This window comes from Peromyscus californicus, unplaced genomic scaffold (assembly GCF_007827085.1).
Source record: "Peromyscus californicus insignis strain IS unplaced genomic scaffold, ASM782708v3 Scaffold_8__1_contigs__length_139910024, whole genome shotgun sequence".
In the NCBI taxonomy this organism is placed as follows: domain Eukaryota; kingdom Metazoa; phylum Chordata; class Mammalia; order Rodentia; family Cricetidae; genus Peromyscus; species Peromyscus californicus.
Window position 1 is genome coordinate 58,908,140 of NW_026294606.1, and position 19,912 is coordinate 58,928,051.

At 45.4% G+C, this 19,912-nt stretch overlaps 1 protein-coding gene across 1 annotated transcript in view; it reads right to left on the bottom strand.

Annotated features, from left to right (window-relative positions):
- Positions 1 to 19,912, bottom strand: part of Itih5 (inter-alpha-trypsin inhibitor heavy chain 5) — a 95,910-nt gene that overhangs the window by 5,490 nt on the left and 70,508 nt on the right. Inside the window, exons 8-13 of the mRNA XM_052728073.1 lie at positions 14,775 to 14,943; positions 11,389 to 11,698; positions 9,405 to 9,967; positions 8,123 to 8,176; positions 5,013 to 5,129; positions 1,687 to 2,064 (exon numbers count right to left, since the gene is read on the bottom strand). Of these exons, the coding sequence (XP_052584033.1) occupies positions 1,687 to 2,064; positions 5,013 to 5,129; positions 8,123 to 8,176; positions 9,405 to 9,967; positions 11,389 to 11,698; positions 14,775 to 14,943 (1,591 nt within the window). The remainder of the gene's footprint in view (positions 1 to 1,686; positions 2,065 to 5,012; positions 5,130 to 8,122; positions 8,177 to 9,404; positions 9,968 to 11,388; positions 11,699 to 14,774; positions 14,944 to 19,912) is intronic.

Consider the following 19,912-nt stretch of genomic DNA (forward strand, 5'->3'; position numbering starts at 1 on the left):
GAGGGTTTTTCATGGACCGTTGTCCTAGGCTAGGCCCTCCCTGGAGACATTCATTGAAGAGATTCTCATCATGGTCTGCCTCCCTGGAAACTACTCAGTTGCTAATGCTGAGACAACAAATGGAGTTAGCGAGATCTCGGCTTAACTGGGAGGACAGCATGGTAGCAGATGTGTAGGACATAGAGTCGTGCCTTTCCTCTCCTTGGTAACAGATCCTCCTCAAAGCACCCACTCATTGTTATGCACTGGGGTAGAACAGTGGAAGAAGTCAGCTCAATTCACCCCTGACACTCAGCCTCAGAACGTCCCAGGTCAAGTGAGGGCATTGCTCAGGCCAAGGGAACATGGATCTGCATCTGTGAGACAGAGCTTATGCCTGGCAGCCAAACACAATGAAACGCACCAAGCTCAAGTGCCAGGAAATCCTGCTTTCTAAACGAAGCTCTGAAAATGACTCAGTCATTGTTTTTGGGCAAAGGGCCCACGTGAGATTGCACCGTCAAGACGACCAGCCAGCGTGGCCTGCCTTCGGCTCACAGCAATACAGATGACTCCCAGGAAAGGCATCCACCTCTCGTGCTCATTGCTGGCCGCCCTGGATCCGCTGCTTCTTGCAGACTGGCAAGAAACTAGCTCTTTGGATGACTGCTCCTCATTTCTTTGGGTTCTCAGAAGTCTAGTGAGAACTAGTGTGTAAGACCCATCCTGAGACCAGAAATACCATTTTCAGGGCTGGAGAGATGGCTCAGTCAGTCCAGTTCTGGCTTCGCAAGGGCGAGGACCTTACTTTTGCCTCTGGAACTCATTATAAAGTTGGGCACAGGGCTGGAGAGATGGCTCAGAGGTTAAGAGCACTGACTGCTCTTCCAGAGGTCCTGAGTTCAATTCCCAGCAACCACATGGTGGCTCACAACCATCTGTAATGAGATCTGGCACACTCTTCTGTGTACATAATAAATAAATCTTTTAAAAAAAAAATAAAGTTGGGCATGGTGGCATGTTTAGAATTCCAGAGATGGCTAGGTGTCAGGTGGAGACAAGAGAATCCCTAGAATATCATGGGCCAGCTAGTCTGTATCTACACAGAAGTTCTAGGCTGATGAGAGTCCCTGCCTCAAACAAAAAGTGGAGGGCATCTGAGGAACAATACCCAAGCTTGTCCTCTGATCCCCACATGCGCATATAGCCCACACATACATGAACACACACATACCAAAAAAGTAATCTAATTTTCACAAGCTATTTGAAGTCGGGCTTTCTGCACGTGAAGTTCTGGCATCTTTGTCAACCGCAGATTGAAAACACATGGGGAACGTGTGCTGATCCTGAACATATGGACTTCCTTCTTGTCATTGGTCCATAAACGCTGCAGGACAACAACTACTTGCGTAGATAGCACAAACAGTGCTTTGGGTACGGTAAGGGATCCAGAAGTTATTTAAAACAGAGGGGAGATGTGAGTAGGTTTTATGCAAAGGCCACATTTTAGACAGGGGACTTTGAGCATCCTTAGGCTTTAGTGCTCTTGAGAGATCTTGGAACTACAGCCCCAGCAGATGCTGAAGGATAACTGAACACACTCCCACTGTAATTTCTGTCAAGCTCATGACACTGGCCACAAGAACTTCCTTTTAGGAAACCCAGTTCTACCCTCTGACCACAGACTGAGCATGGGCAGCCACCTACCTAACAGGCCGTGGCAATTGCTGGAGAGGCCTTTGCTGTTGGCAATATAGAAGCCCAGGTGGTTTCGCTGGAAGGGTGCTGGCTTTTTGTACAGGTGAATGAGGATGACGAAGGTAATGGTACCCTGGATGGTGACAGTGACGTTGGCATTGGCAGACACCGACACCTCCAGTCCCCGACTCCCCACCACCACACTCTGGTTGCAGGGGAGGACCAGCCTGTCTCCGCCATCCAGGATGACCCTGGTGGGTGTGATCTCGAGGTAAGATCTCTCTGGCCGGTTGATGAGGATGGTGATGGTCCGGAAGTAGGTGCGCTGTTTCTTATGACCATTTGGAGGTGCTGGGGCCCCAATAAGCTCTCCGTTCACGGTCACCCCTCAAAGGTCAAGAAGAAAACAGTGGTTAGAAAAGCCATGTCCATTTTCCAGCTACAGGCATCTGTTACGGATTGGGTTTGAACTGCCTCTCCAAAGGCACATGCAAAGAGGGCCACTTTCTCACACGGTGGGCCTATTTTAAGAGGTATTGAAAGTTAGGAGGTAGGCGCTGGCTGGAGGGAGCAGGTCACTTGGGAGATGAATCCTTGGGAGTATCTTGTATCACGCTACTGTTTCTCTGACTCTCTACTTCCTGTCAGAGATGATCTGAGCCCCACCCCTTTCCTTCCCAGCCTTCCATGATTCTTTGCCTCACCATGGGTTTAGAGTTGATGGAGCCAAGGTATGAACTCTGAAGCCAGGACCCCAAATCAATTCTTCTCCCTTAAAGTTTTGCTGTCACACATTTTGTCATGGATACAGAAAACCACAGACAGGATCTAATAAATGTCCTTCCACCTTCCTTATCTTTGTATTTATCACCAAGACTGTTGTCTGAACTAGACCTACGGGCCACTCAGTGGCTGCTGACTGAGGGAGTGAATGGGCGAAAGCCATGCATGAGTTTCCTTCCATGTCTAAATAAAGGAATATAGGACGGACGGTGTAGGTTTGGGTCAAACTATCATAGAAAGTTATTAATATCTTCATGTGCTTTCACTCTTGTGAAAAGACACATTCTGGTGTCTACTGGTGTGGTTCTGATAGGCACTGTGTCCATCAGCTGTCAATAATCCTAAGTTTGAGATCATTTGATGTCCATGAGCAGGATTTGAAGTTCAAATTCCTTTTTATTTCAGAAGGCCATTTTCGTCTACCTAATATGTATTTACCCTTGGATAAATTCCTTGCCTATAAATTATGGGAGGAATATAAAACCTAAGAGAATTGGGAGGGGTGTCCCAGAAAGAGGCGTATGTAAAAGCCATCAACTTCCATTGAATACAACTCCCTCTCTGTTCACTACATCATAAGCACAACTGCAGCTTTCCGACCTCTGTGAGACCTGGGAGCTAGATTCCAAGCCCAGTGATGTACCACTGAACAATTAACAGATGCGGTTGTACATGGGGTATTTGGAAATGACTTTGATGCATGCTGTATGCTTTGATTTCAGGAAAAGAGGTAATTTTCACTAGTAAAAGGCTGGCACTTAATTAATTCTCATTTTATTTGCTTTGAGATAATCTTCAATAAAACTTGGAAACTTCTTAGATACTCAAGGAGAAAATTCTCTTTGATGCAGCCAAAGTGTGAAAAATCTCAGGCTGAACAGACACCCTGATCTTGGGCCTCAAAGCTGTAACACCTACAAACTGATTTCATGTCTTAGACACCACTGTGAATACAGAAACCACAAAGGAGCTCTTTTTGTTACTACAACCAAATTTCTGACTGAAATAGAGTAATGGTTTGTTTTGGTTCATGGATTCAGCGGATTTCGGTTCATTGTGGTACAGAAGGCATGGTGATGCGGCCCTATTCATGGTAGTGGGACTGTGGGCAGAGAGTCTTAATGGGGGTGGGAACCAGGAAGCAGATAGTATAATAGCAAGTAGCCAGGCAAAATATATGTGTCCCTCCCCAAGGACCCACTTCTTCCAAGTAAACCCTATCTCCTAAGAGTTCTATAGCCTCCCCCAAACAGTGCCATCATCTGAAGACAAAGCATCGAAAACATGAAGGATGTTACACATTCAAACCTTATCAAGCTCTAAAGAGGGAGTGTCTCCAGAGAGGGATATGGTTAGGTCACTGACTCAATGCCAGCTGCCTTTCAAATGAAAAATATTAGAAATTTAATATTTAATATTGAGGCTAGAAAGGTCTATGTGATAAAAAGCCTTGTCAACTTGATACAACCTGGAATCAGCCAGGAAGAGATTCTCAAGGACAGATTGTCTACATTGGGTTGGTTTGGGGGCTTGTCTGCTGGATGTTGTCATAGGTTGACTGATGTAGGAAGACCCAGTCTACTGTGGGCAGCACCATTCCCTAGTCAGGGGATCCTGAACTGTATAGGAGTGGAGAATTTCTTTCTGTTCTTGACTGTGGGTGTGATATGACTAGTTTCTTTAAGTTCCTGACTCTTTTACTTCCTCACAGTAATAAACTACGACCTGGAATTATGAGACAAAATGAGCCCTTTCTTCCTAGGTTACTTTGGTCAGGGTGTTTTAGCACAGCAACTAAAATGAAGTGAGGACAGCCTGCAGGAAAACCATCTGATAAAGGAGATCAGGGACCAAAGTTCACGTAATTATATCACAAACGCCACCTGTGTGTTTATAACCTGACTTGCCAAGACACTTACTGCTCAGTACCTAGCAATACTAGAAGGTGCATGCCAAATCTAGTCCTCACTGTGCTGGGCTGTGTGGCTGTCCACATGGCTGTCCCCAAGCAATATTGCCTTTACTGTACTCGAAAAGCATTTTCTATGCTAATTTATTTTACTTCATCTCTCTATAGACCTAAGGTAGCCAAAGCTCCATTCACATATATTCATGAGCTTTGTGTTTAATGTTTGTGGTTTCCACATAAGTCTCCAGGGACTATGACCTCCTTACCACCACAGTTTCTGAATGGAAAGACATAATGACAGTATGATATGATAAATTTCTACAGCACTTGAGTGTTCCTATTCAGGATTCAGTTGAATCTACTTGTAATAGTCCATGAGGCAAGCAGGGTATTACAACCTCCATTTCACAGAATGAGCATTACAGCTGCTGTGGTGCATGCCCAAGGCCACACTGGGGGTATAAAGTAAGGGTCTGATTCCATGTCCAGAAACTTTGTATAGTTCCTTTACCAATCATCATCAGTACCTGCTGAGCATCCAGGATGCCTCCCTTCTATAAGTGGCCATTCATGTTCATCACAGAGATCGAAATACCCTATCCCTGGGCCTTGTATGAGTACCACAAGGGAAGATAGAACTTACCAGAGTCCAGGTGATCAGAGACCAACCGTAGGATGTCCCCAGGCTCTCCATCAATGTTAAAGCAGACAGTGAGTTTGCTTAAGGGGAAATCCACAACAAAATGGGGATCACCATCCACTATCAGGAGCAAGAGAAAAAGAAGAAAATGTTTATTGGCTAAACATCACTTTACGTTATCAGATGGATCATTTCTTTAATCATAACGCTGAAAGAACAGTGAATAGTGTTCTCAATTCTACATGAGGAAAGTATACAGAAGTGTAACGATGCCCCAAAGTCACCCATTTTGCACATAGTGAGGGCACACTGACGTCTGGTCTCCCAAATTCAGATGTAGTGGCATTTCCATCATACTCAGACAACTAAGCTTTGAGAGGTGAGATGATAGGAAAAGAGAAGGGAGATCTTCTACACATTTTCAACTACTATTACGTTCGACTTCCCATGTGGACATGAATATCATTTTCTTTGTCCCTTAACTGTCTCAACAAAGAATGAATCCCTAGAACTGGAGAGCTGGCTCAGTGACCAAGAGCACTGGCTGTTCTGTGGAGGACCCAGGTCAGTTCCCAGCAACAACGCGCAGGCTCACAACCACTTGCAACTTCTGTTCCAGGGAATCAGACATGCTCCCCTGGTCTCTGTGGGCACCACATACAAGTGGTACACAGACATTCATGCAGGTAAAGCACTCAGATTCATAAAACAAGAATAAATGAATCTTAAAAGAATGTAAGAATGAAGATCCTTTCTTGTCTATATCAAGAGTTCCATGGAAAATAATCCTTCGCCAAGGAAGTCTGGTGTGCCCAACCCCCGTCCTGAGGATAGGTATGAAGTGGCCCAACACAAAGTTTAAACTTACCTATCAAAATGTAATTTTTTTGAGTGAGTATACGTATGTGTATGTGTGGGAGTATGTATTCTCACACATGGCACAACTGTTTGTGTCTGTGCACATGTGTGGAGGCCAAAGGAAGGCATGGGGTATTCCTTTCTAGCACTCTGCCTTATTCACTAAATCTAGAGGCAGCCTGCTAGATAGCAATGTCCCCAAATTCTCCTGTTTCTGTCCTCATGGCACTGGACTTACAGGTATGAGTGTGGCCACATCTGGATTTTGACACAGCTGCTGGGATTCAAACTCAGGTCCTCAGGCTTGTGCAGCAAATGCTCTTACCCACTAATGCTCAGCCTCACTGTGGATTTTTCCCCTTTCTGTAACCCACTTGCAGGTTCTAGAATGTAAATTTTGTAGATTACAGCACCATGTCACAATGTCAACAGGTTGGCCACTCCCGCTACACAATCTCATAAGCAGACAGTGTGAGCTCACTCACAGTAGAGCCCAAGTTCAGGCAGTGACAGGTACAGCATAAAAGCCACTGGAAGGCCAAGAAGTACAGTCAGTAGTGATGGTGGAAGTCCCCCTTTCGGGTCACACAGATGGGACTATAAACCTCAGCCCTATTCTTTCTCTTCTTCCAGTTTCCATCTCTGCTAAAAATAAGCAGTATTACCTCTTCCTCAGCAGATCCTCCTGAGAGTCAGCACCCACCATCTTCTCTTATTACACAGGAGATTCAGTTCCTCCCTGACTTATATCTAAAACAATGTAATTGGTAGCACTTCTCTCTCTTTCTCTGCTCTCTCTCTGTCTCTGTCTCTGTCTCTGTCTCTCTCTCTCTCTCTCTCTCTCTGTGTGTGTGTGTGTGTGTGTGTGTGTGTGTGTGTGTGTGTGTGTGTGTGTGTGTGTGTGTGTGTTGGAACTGTGGGTCTGGAGGAGTTCAGTCTGTTCAAGTTGTAAGGAAATTCATTTCCTCCCTGTGACTGCTGAAGCTCCTTTCCTTCAGTACTAGCTCTCAGAAAAGTCTTTGAGAGAATCCGGCAGCTCCCACTGTGAAGTGCCTCGAGCCACTGTGTGAATGGCACCATAAAGAAATAGAAAGTGAGGATGGGGAGAGGCTGGATTAGTAAAGGCAGCTGCCTCCCAAGCCTAGGGGCCTCCGTTCAAGCCCCAGAAAGCGTGGAAATGCCAGGTGTGGTAGCCTGTGCTTCTTCATCACTATCTTCAATGATAGTGAGACAGGCAGATCCCTGTGAGCTTGATGCCAGCTCCTCTCCCTACTTGAAGTTCTGAGCCAAGAGTCGATCCTTTCTCCAAGGTGCCTGAGAAATGAAGCTGGAGATTATCCTCTGACAGACACACTTGTTTACCCACCACATAAAAACATATAGAGGGGGGATACAAGGTATCTGTCTTGATGATGGAAACAGTTTACCCAAAGGAGACAAAGTTTCTCGCCATCTGTGGCACAGGTGTGTATGGACACAGCTTGCCTGACCTTTGGCGGTTTCTACTGCACTGAAAACATAATTTCCACTGAAATCCTGTTCCAAAAGTGTGTGGCGGAGTCCAGCAATCATCACCACAGGCCCGTCCAAGGGAAAGGTTTGCTTGCATTCCACAACACAGACGCACGTTAGAAAGTGCATCCTCTCTATGGGACACTACGTGCTTCTATCCCCACAGCTGTTCACAGGGATGTCCCTGGCTGTGTGATCACACACGTCTAGCTCATCAGCAGAAAGGCAAGAACAAAAACGTACAAGGGAAGATGTGGACGTTGGGAGAATAAAACTTGGACGTTCTTCCATCCAGATTCTTACTATATTACATTGTTAGAAGACGCTGCCAAAAGGAATACTTACTACATCTTCAGTCTGTGCTTCCCTTCAAAGCCAAGGATTCAAAAACAGCAAAAATTAAAAAAAGAAAAATTCTGCCTATACAGCCAGACATCTTTTTGTAACACCACTTTTATCTTTGGGATAGTAGAGGCTAGATGGACAATTCAGCTCGCTAAAACCCAGTGTCCTTTAAACACAGCAATGAGCAAAGTGAACCTCCGCTCTCCATCTAATCTACGGGCACTCCTACCAGACTGGGTCATCTCCATGGTGCTTATAAAATGGTTTGTGATGGTTCTGGCTCATGTGCCTTGTGCTGCTGAATAAAACAGGACATGGGACATGTTCTGGGAGCTCCTGTTTTTACTGGCTTCAGAGAATTTGAAAAATCCCTCGCTCTCAATTATACACTTACTTACCTGATGTTTTAGAGATTTTAATTCTTGGCCCATATGGTTTCTTGAGAGCAGGTCCTGGAAAGGACACAGGGAAGAATAGTTGTTATTTGTTAAAGATGTGTGGAGAGGCACAGAGAGCAGCAGGGGGAGATGAGAAGCCTGCAACAGGCTTCAGATATATTTGTAATAACTGTAAGAATCAAAAAGCCAAAGATCACAAATTCCAGGCAAGCCTGGATGGTGGAGGGAAAAACCCCAACTCCCTCATGGCGCCCTCAGACCTCTACGTGTGTTCCATGCACCCTCCTCCCCAGGAGCACACACATCCAATAAATAAATCAAATGTAATAACATTTTAAATAAATAAATCAGAATGAAGTATCACTAACTTTGCCAGCAGAAACTCCACCTGAGATGGGAAGAGGCTTGCACATAAGGGCCTGCAATCCTCACTATATTTCCATGACTACACACCCCATGGGAGACAGAGACAGCGAATAGTAATAGAACACTCGTTGTATGCCAAAGGACATTGGCTGAATAGTTATTCCTGGCAATGGACCTTCATGGAACGTATTATTATCCCCACTTATAAGCAAGCAACTGTACTCTTGGGGAGGCCCATAAATGTGTCCCAGACTTCACAGCTGCTCGGGAGGGTCCATTGATCGAAACTTCGTGTTCTCTCTGCCACTGCACGCGCTTGTCAGAGTTTAATGTGAGAAATAAATTAGCCAGAATTTGTGGGATTCTGGGAGGGCCTGGTTAACGTCTGTCTCCTCTCTAGGAGATGGAAATTTGACAAGAACAATAAAAATCTACACAGGAAACAACCAGGCCACTTTCCACATGTTGGTGGTAGGGATGATGCAGCCCTGTGCTTTGGTTTAAACTCCCCCCGTCTCTAAGGACTGTCAACGGGCATCAAAGTGGCTGGTGTATAAACCAGAAATTTTCAGGAGTCCACACGTTGGTACATATATATTGATTCTATTTTGTTCAGTCAGGGTCTTACTACATAGCCCAAGCTGAGCTAGAACTCACTGTCCTTCTGTCTCAGTCAGATGTGCTGACTTCAGCAGGCAACATTTCTCAGCCTCCTGCCATTCTTTACACGGTTCTGTGAGCTGCAGTTTATAACGAGTATAGGCATTTGAGAGGGCATCTGGTGACCGTGCACTTCATGTAAGGTCACTGTTTATAACAACTGCGGTCTGAGAAAAGAAACAGACTTCTGCTGAGGTTCCCTTGGCCTTACAAGGGATTCCCACTCACACACAGGCCACCCCTGAGGCTGTGCTACCTGGCTGCACGTCGGCTCCTCCTCGCAGGCTCTGTACCACTGTCTCGGGTCCCGTGGCTGCAGACATGCCGCGGGTGTCCTCCAGCCTGTCTGGGTGGAGCCCTGGCTTCTTCAGCTTCATGGACGTGAAGGGGGTGAGGAAGTGGTAGTTCAAGGCTAAAGCCTGGGCCTTCTGTCTCAGCTGCTCCTTCTCTTGCTCACTGCTGCTCTGCACCCAGGAGCTCAGCAGTTCCTTCACAGTGAGGTAGCTCCAAAGACGCTCAATGTGGTTGGGGTCCTCCTCACCATCACTGGCAGGCCCAGGGGTGACCGTGACATCATTTCCCAGCTTCTGGGACTCCACGGGGATGTCTTTTTTCAGGATGACAAATTTCTTACTGTTGCTGGCAGTGACCTCCACGTGGAACTGATCAAATTTCCTGTCTACCATCTTCCCGGCAATGACGATCTCAGAGCCATTGAAGTAGTTGGGAAACAGAGTTTTGGTGGCGTGCTCTACTACGTCAGGAGGATAATCTATGCGAATATCAGAGAGAAGTGGGGTCCGGATTTCATCATAGAACCTAGGGAGGGAGGACAGAGAGAATCAGAGCCTGGCTGGGCTACGGGCAGTCAGTGCGAACGGAAATAAGACTCTCAGAGGGCGTGGGTCGGACTCTGCGCATGCTCGCCTCCTGCACTACACTTAAGTGCAGTATTTTGATAGCAGATAGTAGAGCAGTAACTTGGGTGAGCTCTCGCCGTTTCACAAAGTTTCCAGGTCTACAAAGGAAGGGGACAGCAGCCTCTTTGGAATGAATCGAAATCTCCCACTGCCTAAATCAACCCTTAGTTCCTTGAAACATTCTTTCTGTGGTACAACTTCCAAATTCCTCAAAACACTTGATAAATTCCCTTCCTACACACCTGAGCTTCTCCAAGGTCTACTTAGAATTTGTTTCTTAAAAGTGAATACATGTTATTGTAGCCAGAAGCTTCTCCAGTCCTGCTCAGCCCCAAGGTCGGGACGAATCTCTCCCACCAGCATCCCACAGCCACTTGGTCCCAGTGTTTTGATTGCATATCTTAGTGGCTTTCAGTCAAGCATATGATTCACAAATTTCTTTGATTGTGGCTACCAAAATCTAGATAAAGCAGACTTTTCCTTTGAAATAGATCCTATATTTGCACAATGCAGATTGAATTTCATTGTGTTGAACCGGGAGACAGCATTCGATTCGATCAACAACAAAACCATACACCATGATCAGCAACATGGTATCTGAGACATGGTGATTCTGTCTTAGAGAACCTAAGTTCTAGATTTTTTCTGCCAGTTTTTTTCCCACAAAAAAAATGTTTTGAGTTTTCATCAGTTTTAACTGATCATTTTGCTTCAAATTGTAATACTATCATTCCACCATTTATTCAAACTATCAGGATGTCAACTATAGCCCTACATGATCACTAATGTGCAATATTCCCTGTGCCAAAACTTTACTTAAGTTTTCCTATTAAGCTGCCATCAGTTATAAGCCTCATTTTGCAGAAGGGCAAACTGAGGCATGGGCAGTCATAAAGCCTATCTAAGGTCACATATTAAACTCAAATCTGACTGGTTTCTAAGCACATTAGGAGGCAGACATGGTGGTACACCCAGGTAATCCCCAGCTACTGTAGGGGCTGAGACAGGAGGATCACAAGTTCAAGGCCATCTGAAGGATTTAGCAAGACCAACATCTCAAATCAAAATAACAGAAGGGCTGATGGGTGAATCATTTACTTAGCACACACAAGACCCAAGGTTCAAAGACCAGTGCTACAAAATAAATAATTTTTAAAAATAAGAATAAAGCACACTAATATTCCTCAATGCCATACGCTGTCTTCATTTTCAGCGGATGTGAGGAAAAGGCCCAGCCAAAGCTATCCTAGGTTCTGGATTATTCTGCATCTACCCTCAGCCCCTGCCCCGGCCTCTGGTTGTGAGAAGACAGAAACAGACCCGATGAGCCGTGCTCCAGCCTTCTCCTCCTCCTGAACGCGCCGTGTAAGACCACAGTTCTCCAGTGAAAGTTTCTCTAACAGTTTGAAGTCCACGTCATTGCCGATGCCAATGGTGAAGATGCAGATCTGACCTCCAGTGGCTTCCTTGGTATTGCTGAGAATCTTATGGGTACTGGTCTCCCCGAAGGTGGGTTTTCCATCCGTGAGGAAGATGATGAGTGACACACTCCGATCTTCAATGTCGTTCTGGGTCACATAATTGTTGAGCAGTTTGATGGCTGTCTGAAGGGCCCCATTGATGTCTGTACCTGTAGAACAGCAACACAGAACCGCTTATGGCTTTGCATTCACCGTCTACCTCTGAATGCACCGTCACAGCTGCAGCTAGCCTTCAGCCATGCAGGGTCTGGGCAGCACTTAGATGCAGTCAGCTGCATTTTCCTGGTGACTTTCAGGCCTATCTAGAAATCTGACAAGTGTTTGCTAACTATATGCAAGTGACTTGAAATTACACCAATGTAAAAACCTTCTCCTGGGACTGAGAAGGTACACACACGTGTATATGCATGCGTGCACACACACACACACACACACACACACACACACACACACACACACACACGAAGCTGGACATAGTGATGCATTTCCAGCATTCAGGAAGCTGAGGCAGGACTGCTGAGAGTTTGAGGCCATCCTGGGCTACAGAGTGAGACTGTCTCAAAAGAGAAAATAAATAAAAGAAGGAAAGTAGCCAGCCCATGCTCTGGACAGATACATCCATAAGTCTTGTTAAAATGCACAGAGACCAGACAGATGGGAAAGGAGCCGTTGAAATGGGACCTAGCATTTCTTTGAGTCATTAATTTGCCTTCTTTCTTTTATCATGTCCAATTTCATTCTTCCTCTGTGGATGTGGGCGTGGACAAGTAGCAAGCGTCTACACTGTCTTTCACCTGCACCGACAGTGCAGAATCTCTTCCTCTACTCTAAAACCAAGGAGAGCTAGGAGAAAAAATGTAGATCTAGTTTTCATGGCCACATGCATGCACCAAAGCCTCTCAGGGCTTAGAAGCAAGGCTCTGCTGAGGCCGGGCATCTCCTGTCCAGTCACCAGCATTGGGTCCTCTCCACAATCAAGAATCCTCCACAGCTGGCCAAGCATTCCTCTGAGAGCTCACTGGATGCCCAGGGACCAGATAGGGGACTTCTCAGTTGGATAAAAATAAAGACCACATCTGACACTTAAAGTGAACAGCCCCCTCATCTGCTAGGGCCCTTCCACACACTTGGGATAGTTGAACTCTTTCACTGTGATATCTTAAGGAGAACAGCCCCCTCATCTGTTAGGGCCCTCCCATGCACTTGGGATAGTTGAACTATTTCACTCTGATACCTTAAGGAGAACAGCCCCCTCATCTGCTAGGGCTCTCCCACACACTTGGAGTAGTTTTACTATTTCACTCCGATAGCCAGCTTATTACCACCCTTTCATTTTATGACAATGAAAGAGGCAAATGGCTAAGAGGTGGTGGAGCTGGATTCAATTCCAGGAAATCAAGCTGCTGAAGCTTTGCTCCAGACTTGAAAGAACATTTCCTAGAGAATGCAGACTCCTCTAATGTTCTCCAGCAAAGGGCTGGGCAAAGAAGTGTCAAGAGAAAATGAAGGAGAGATAGCTTAGTGGTTAAGAGTTCTGACTGCTCTTGCAGAGGACCAGAGCAGATCTCAGCACCTTATCAGGTAGCTCACAACTGTTCCAGGGAACACTGCCCTCCTCTGGCCTACACTGGCATCTGCACACATGTGGTACACATCAATTCCTACAGTTATATACAAATACATATGAGAGAGTGAGAGAGAGAGAGAGAGAGAGAGAGAGAGAGAGAGAGAGAGAGAGGAAAGGGAGAGAGAGAGAGAGAACAAAGAGGGATTCTTAGGTTTGGGTTTCAAATAAACATAATACATAATAGATACTTTCTAAAGATGTTTATTGCCTCTCTGTAATATACACTATTCCAATAGTAAGCAACATCACTAGCATAAGTTAAATTAGCAGATAATCACTAAGCATGCATCATGTGTTAAGAAGCATGCTAGGACTTAGGGGTCACAAAGAGGAAGGATTCACAGCTGGTCAATTTCTTGCCATAGATAAGAACTATGATATTAAATCTAACATTTTATTCCCCCTGCCCAGTGATAAAACACTTCCAATAACTGGATAGAAAATGATGAACATCAGGAAATGGAAATCTTCAGATGGGGGAAGGCTGACCTGAGCACTTTGCATAGTGTTTCCAGATACTGGAAGAAGGATGAACAGATGTGAGAACTCCACAAGACAGCATATCTGCCTCTGAGAGAGGGTCAGATGGGGGCTGGTGAGAAGGCTCGTCAAGTAAAGGCATTTGTTGTCCTAGCCTGACAACCTGAGTTCAGTTCCTGGAGCCTCCATAAAGGCTGAAGGAGAGAATCAGTTCTGCAAAGGCATCTGCTTACTGCTGTGTGACCACCATGTTACATATATGCTAACACCCCCCTCCCCCCAATAATAACAAGTTTAAGGTGTTTTTCTTTTAAAGAAAGGGATCACACACAGGACAATGGGCAGTGGAGTGCCTGGTTCTGCAGTCTTAGAAAGCTTTGCTGTCTTCATGCCCCTGTCCTGACCTCCTGCACACACACCAGGCACAGCACTCAAGATATGCATGCAGTGACTTGGAGAGCAGCCCTCTCCTCCTTCCGCTCCTCATCCACAGCACAGCCCAGAGTATCTGAGATTTGAGCTCTCACCATGCTGCAGCTCAGGCAAGACCATAGCTTGTTTTATAGGGCAGTTCCATCTGCCACTGCTTGAGTTCATAAAAAACACTGGATCACGCACTTGGCTTCAATTCTCCGTCCTAGGGATAGATGTCTCAGCAGTTAAGGTCACTTCCTGTTCTTTCACCAGAGCCAAGTTCAGTTCCCAGGACTCACACCATGTGGTTCACAACTACCTGGCCAGCTCCAGGGGGGGAGGATCTGATGCCCTCTTCCCATTTCCACCGGCACTCATACATAGGTGTCATCGATTTACAGAAACACACACATACAAGTAGATAAAAATAAACCTAAAAAAAATTCTCCAACCAAGAACAATTTACCAAAACCAGCTTCCTTGTGTAGAATCCAAATTGTGGATGGATTTTTCAATTATAACTTGACTAAGGTCTAGGGATTGAGAATTTACAAACTTGAAGAAATCCAGGCACCTGGGGATATTGTTATCACTGCTTCCTTTGTTAGTATTAGCTTCAACTCTCAAAACCTTGTTCCTTTACAGAAAATGAACCTATGATCTTGTCAAAGCTGGGTAGAAAGGCTGGAAGAAATCCCTCTTACCTCCAGTGGGTGACAGGTGGTAAATGTAGAGCTTGCCATTCCTGATGTTATCAGGAGTCACCGGTAGCAGGTGGTCCTTCCACACTTTAATCTGGTTGGAAAACCCAATGATATTGAAATGATCCTGGGGTCGGAGGTCATTGAGAATTGTGACGAGGGCTTCCCTGGTCTAGATAAAGACAAAACCCAACTCAGTCACATGTGAGCCCATTAGTCCACGTGTTCCCTGACTAAAAAACCAACTACCAGGACCAGTCTCAGGAATTAAACTTAATGTCTGCTATGTTAAGGACACTTGTCACTGGCGAGAGCATGGTACAAATACATGACAACTGAATAGAAGACATGAATGAGTGTTTTATTCAATACTAGGTCTCATGCTGCTACCAGGCATGGAATGTCAGGCCAATGCATCTGCACATTCTTTTCTAAAACTTTTAAATTAAGGTTTGATTTTGTATATGTGTATGCATGTATGGGTGTGCATGTGAATGCACATTTGACTATGTCACAGGAGTAGGGGTCAGAGGATATTTCATGGAAGTTGCACCATACAAGTCCTGTGGGTTGAACTCAAGTTATAAGGTTTAATAGCAAACATCTTTACCTTCTGATCCATCTCACAGATTGTGACTGCCATTCTCCTGAGCTAGAATGTTCTTCAACATTGTTCTATCCCTATATTTCACCTAAGAAACCACTCATCATTTTTCAGTACCCAGACAGGTGACTGACCTAAATTCTCACTATGAAAGTTGTCCTTGCTGCTCCAAAGAGACCTGCCAGTCCTTCCACTCAATTTAACACACTCCTGTCAGAAAGCACATTTCAGAGTAATGATGACTTATTTTGTGTCTTTTTCCTGTAACAGATGTTAAGGTTTCTGCAGGTGGGTTTCACTCATCATCCTATCACCCAGTAACATTCAAAAAGTATAGGTGTAGTGATAAATTAATGACTTAATATATAACAAATTATAAAATTAAAAATAATAATAAATATATCTGTGGTAGTTTGAATGAAAATGGTCCCCATTGGTTCATAGGGAGTGGCATATTTGAAAATATTAGGGGGTATGGCCTCGTTGGAGTAGGTTGTGGCCTTATCGGAGGAAGTGTGTCACTGGGGGTGGGCTTTGAGGTTTCAGAAGCTCAAGTCAAGCCCAGTGTCTCTCTCTCCCTGCTGCCTATGTATTGGATGTAGAACTCTCAGCTACTCTCCAGCACCATGTCTGCCTGCATACCATCATGCTCAGTTCAATGATGATAATGGCCTAAACCTCTGAACTGTAAGCCAGCCCCAATTAAACATTTTATTTTATGTGAGTTGCCTTGGCCATGATGTCTCATCACAGCAACAGAACTTTTACTAAGACAATATTATTTTTTAAAGAGTTTTGTTACGTGTATTTATTTGTGTGGGCAGATAAGGTGTGTGTGCTTGTGCAGTATCATGTGTAGAGGTCAAAGTACAATTTTCAAGGGTCAGTTCTCTCTTCCCACCATGTAGGTCCCAGGGATTGAACTCAGGTCATTGAGTTTGGTGGCAAGAGCCTTTATCCACTGAGTCATTTCTTGGGCTGCTATGATGGAATTTTTAAATATTATAAAATCTCTGAAACAGAATGACATGGGGATATTCTATGAAAAAAAGAATTTAAAGCTGGACATGGTGGTGCACTTGTAATCCTAGCATTTGGGGCTAGTGTCAGAATTGAAACTAAGGCCAATTTGAGCTACACGGTAAGATTTTTGTCTCTAAGAACTGAGAGAGGGATAGTGGGAAAGAGAGAAAGGATAAGAAGAAGAGGAAAAAAGAGAAAAGAAGCCGGGCGGTGGTGGCGCACACCTTTAATCCCAGCACTCGGGAGGCAGAGCCAGGCGGATCTCTGTGAGTTCGAGGCCAGCCTGGTCTACAAAGTGAGTTCCAGGAAAGGCGCAAAGCTACACAGAGAAACCCTGTCTCGGAAAAAAAAAAAAAGAGAGAAAAGAAGAGGAGAGGAGAGAAGAGGGGAGGGGAGGGGAGGGCAGGAATCCAGGTCTTAAAGGAACTGACAGAACTATGTAGCATAGAAAATAGAAAGTAAAAAGAGCTACTTGAAAGTAAAAAAAAACAAAAAACAAAAAACTTGAGCAAAGCAAAGAAGGGGTACAAGTGAACTTGGGGGATGATAACTGGATAAAGGGGACTATTTAAAACTGACATGTCTTGCAGAAAAAAAAAAACTATAAGAACTTGAAAAGAGAAACAGTCTAAGCCTGGACAAGAGATTTCATAACCATGCAGGGGTACTGTGACAAATGCTACCATGCCTTGTGAGCACTGTCATCAGACATTTTGTTTGTTTATTTGCTTTTTTCAAGACAGGGTTTCTCCCTGTAGTTTTGGTGCCTGTCCTGGATCTCCCTCTGTAGACCAGGTTGGCCTCGAACTCACAGAGATCCACCTGGCTCTGCCTCCCGAGTGCTGGGATTAAAGGCGTGCACCACTGCCGCCCGGCTTCATCAGACATTTAAAGAGACTCAGACAATCTGAAGTTAAGGACCTGCATTACACAGTCACCATAGCAACGATCCTGGGCACATTACCCTTGGTCCAGCCCTGTGCTGTAAGTTCTGCAACATACATCACTGCTCCTACACTATCCCATCAGCAAACTCAGGATAACAGTGCCTGCCTCATCAGTCACGAAGGTGAAAGGTGCCTGGAAGGGAGCTGGGAAGATAGTCAATGTTATATTGGGTTTGCTATTATTGGGTTCCCAGAAAGAAGTACAAGGAGAATTCAGAGAAACAGTGGCCTCTAGGGTTGTGGGTGCGTTTACAGAATAATGCATGGTACAGAATGTATGTTTGCTCTATCATCCCACTGGCCTTCCCCGGGTTTGGGGGGCCTTGCTCTATATCCTGGACCAGACAGTACTGTACCTTCTGCCTCTCCATCCATGGGAAACTCCCACCACTTTCTAATGTCCCTTCTGCATGTTTCCCTCTTCCTCAGTTCCCTCAGCTTTCCATCCTGTATCCAGTGCTTACTCTAAGGGCTCAGTCTAACTCTTGGATGTATTCCAAAGGAAACTCCAACATCCACTTTAGCAAACTATGCTGTAGTGGGTAGCCATTCCAGCATGGATCGGGAAGTTCCAACCCCCATTGAGACGTCGTCGGCAACTGTCACGCCTACAAGACGGGGCCAAGGGAGGCGCCTGGGGACCCGAGATCTGGATCGGAGAGCGCTCTCTCGGTTGCAGGACCCTGGATGGTGGAGGTGGCCCAAGCAGAGCTCCAGAGAACACCGCTGGACTGCGATACACTTTCCCCAGACCCCGCGACCTACCTATCCCTTAATTTGTAAGTTACGCCATTAAATAAATCTCCTTTTAACTACATGGAGTGGCCTTAATAATTTCACCAATATCTGGCGCTCACGTGGGGCAAATTCCAAAGGCCTGGGTGGCTCCTACCCTCAGCCTCCTCCCCGGCTAGCGGGTACCTAAACCCACCTGCAAAGTTCCATATAACCAGGGAACGCCTACACGGTTCCATTCCCTAAAGAGGGAGCAGCTAGTCCAGTCTCAGCTCCCTAGCTTAGCCCCGAGACCAGCGAAAGAGGCACTCCCCGGCTTCCTGAGTGCCGGCGCCGGCTCCGGCTCCCGCCATCTTGAAAAGACTAGATACTTACAATTTTCCTTAGTTATGATAAAAGATAAGTTAGATATAAAACCTTAAACTCACAAATATAAGATAGATATCTTCTTTTATATTGTAACTATAATTCTTACTCGATAATTATTTTGTTATATGTAATATTACTATGTTAAAGTTAAAACCTTCCTTTTTGAAAAAGAAAAAAAAGGGGAAGTGCTGTGGATATCGCTCTATATAAATAAAGCACTGCTTGGCCAGTGACCAGGCAGGAAGTATAGGCGGGACAAGGAGAGAGGAGAATTGAGGAAGGAGGAAGGAAAGGGAGACGGGCTGGAGCCACCGCCAAGACAAGAAAGATGTAAAGTACCGGTAAGCCACGAGCCACGTGACAAAGTAAAGATTAATAGAAATGGGCTGAATAAGAGTGAGAGCTAGACAATGATAGGCCTGAGCTAATGGCCAAGCAGTTTAAATAATGTAAGAGTCTGTGTGTTTATTTTATAAGTGAGTTCTGGGACTGGAGGGACTTGGTGGTGGGAGCTGGAGAGAAATTCTCCAGCTACACTATGCTAGATGTGTCTGCATTCAAGATTCTCCATTACACCCTCTCCCATATAGCTTAGTAAGTGGAGAGCTTCTACCCCGAGCGTGCGTTTGCCCAGCTCCCTGGTGATCCCTGCTGAATTATTGTTCCTTACCTTCCCACCATTTCTTCATTCTGGGGGACTGGAAAAACAGCAGAGTCTAAAGATATCACTCGAAATATGAAGAAGATGATGATAGTGGTGATATTAACAGCTAGTATTTATGCCCACTAGACTATTATGCTGAGTGCAAGATGATTGGCTGGCTCAGTCCTCACAGTCATCTGTGGTAAAGCTTCAATCACTGTTCCCACTTTACAAACGATGCCGCTGAGGTGTGAAGGGATTAAGAATCACATCCCATAGGAGACTGGATTAAAGCACAGGAAGTCTCATGCCAGGGCCCACACTGGCATCCAAGACAGTGGGATCTGCAGCTCCAAAACCATTGGAAGCCAAGTATCCTGAGTTAGAGCCTTTGCAGCGTGCAGCTTGTTTTGGGAGCCCTTCCAGCTCGCCTGCCAGGCTCTGCTTCTTTCAGTTCATTTTTTGGCAGTAGCTAATGAATCCATCCTCTATAACATCTCTGCAGAGAGCACTGCAGGAATTCCATATCCACCCAGGGATGAGAACAATGGGCACAGTTCATTAAGTCCATCTCCTCATCCTTCCTGGGGCTTCCTCCCACAGTCCATCTCCTCATCCTTCCCGGGGCTTCCTCTCACAGTCCATCTCCTCATCCTTCCTGGGGCTTCCTCCCACAGTCCATCTCCTCATCCTTCCCAGGGCTGCATCCCACTCCCAGTTCTTCCAGGAAACGAGAAGCAAGGAAGCACTAATTGTCCCTCATAAAGCTAAGACAGCCCCCCTGTTCTGCCTCTTCCCTGTTCTGGCTCCTCCTCACTCA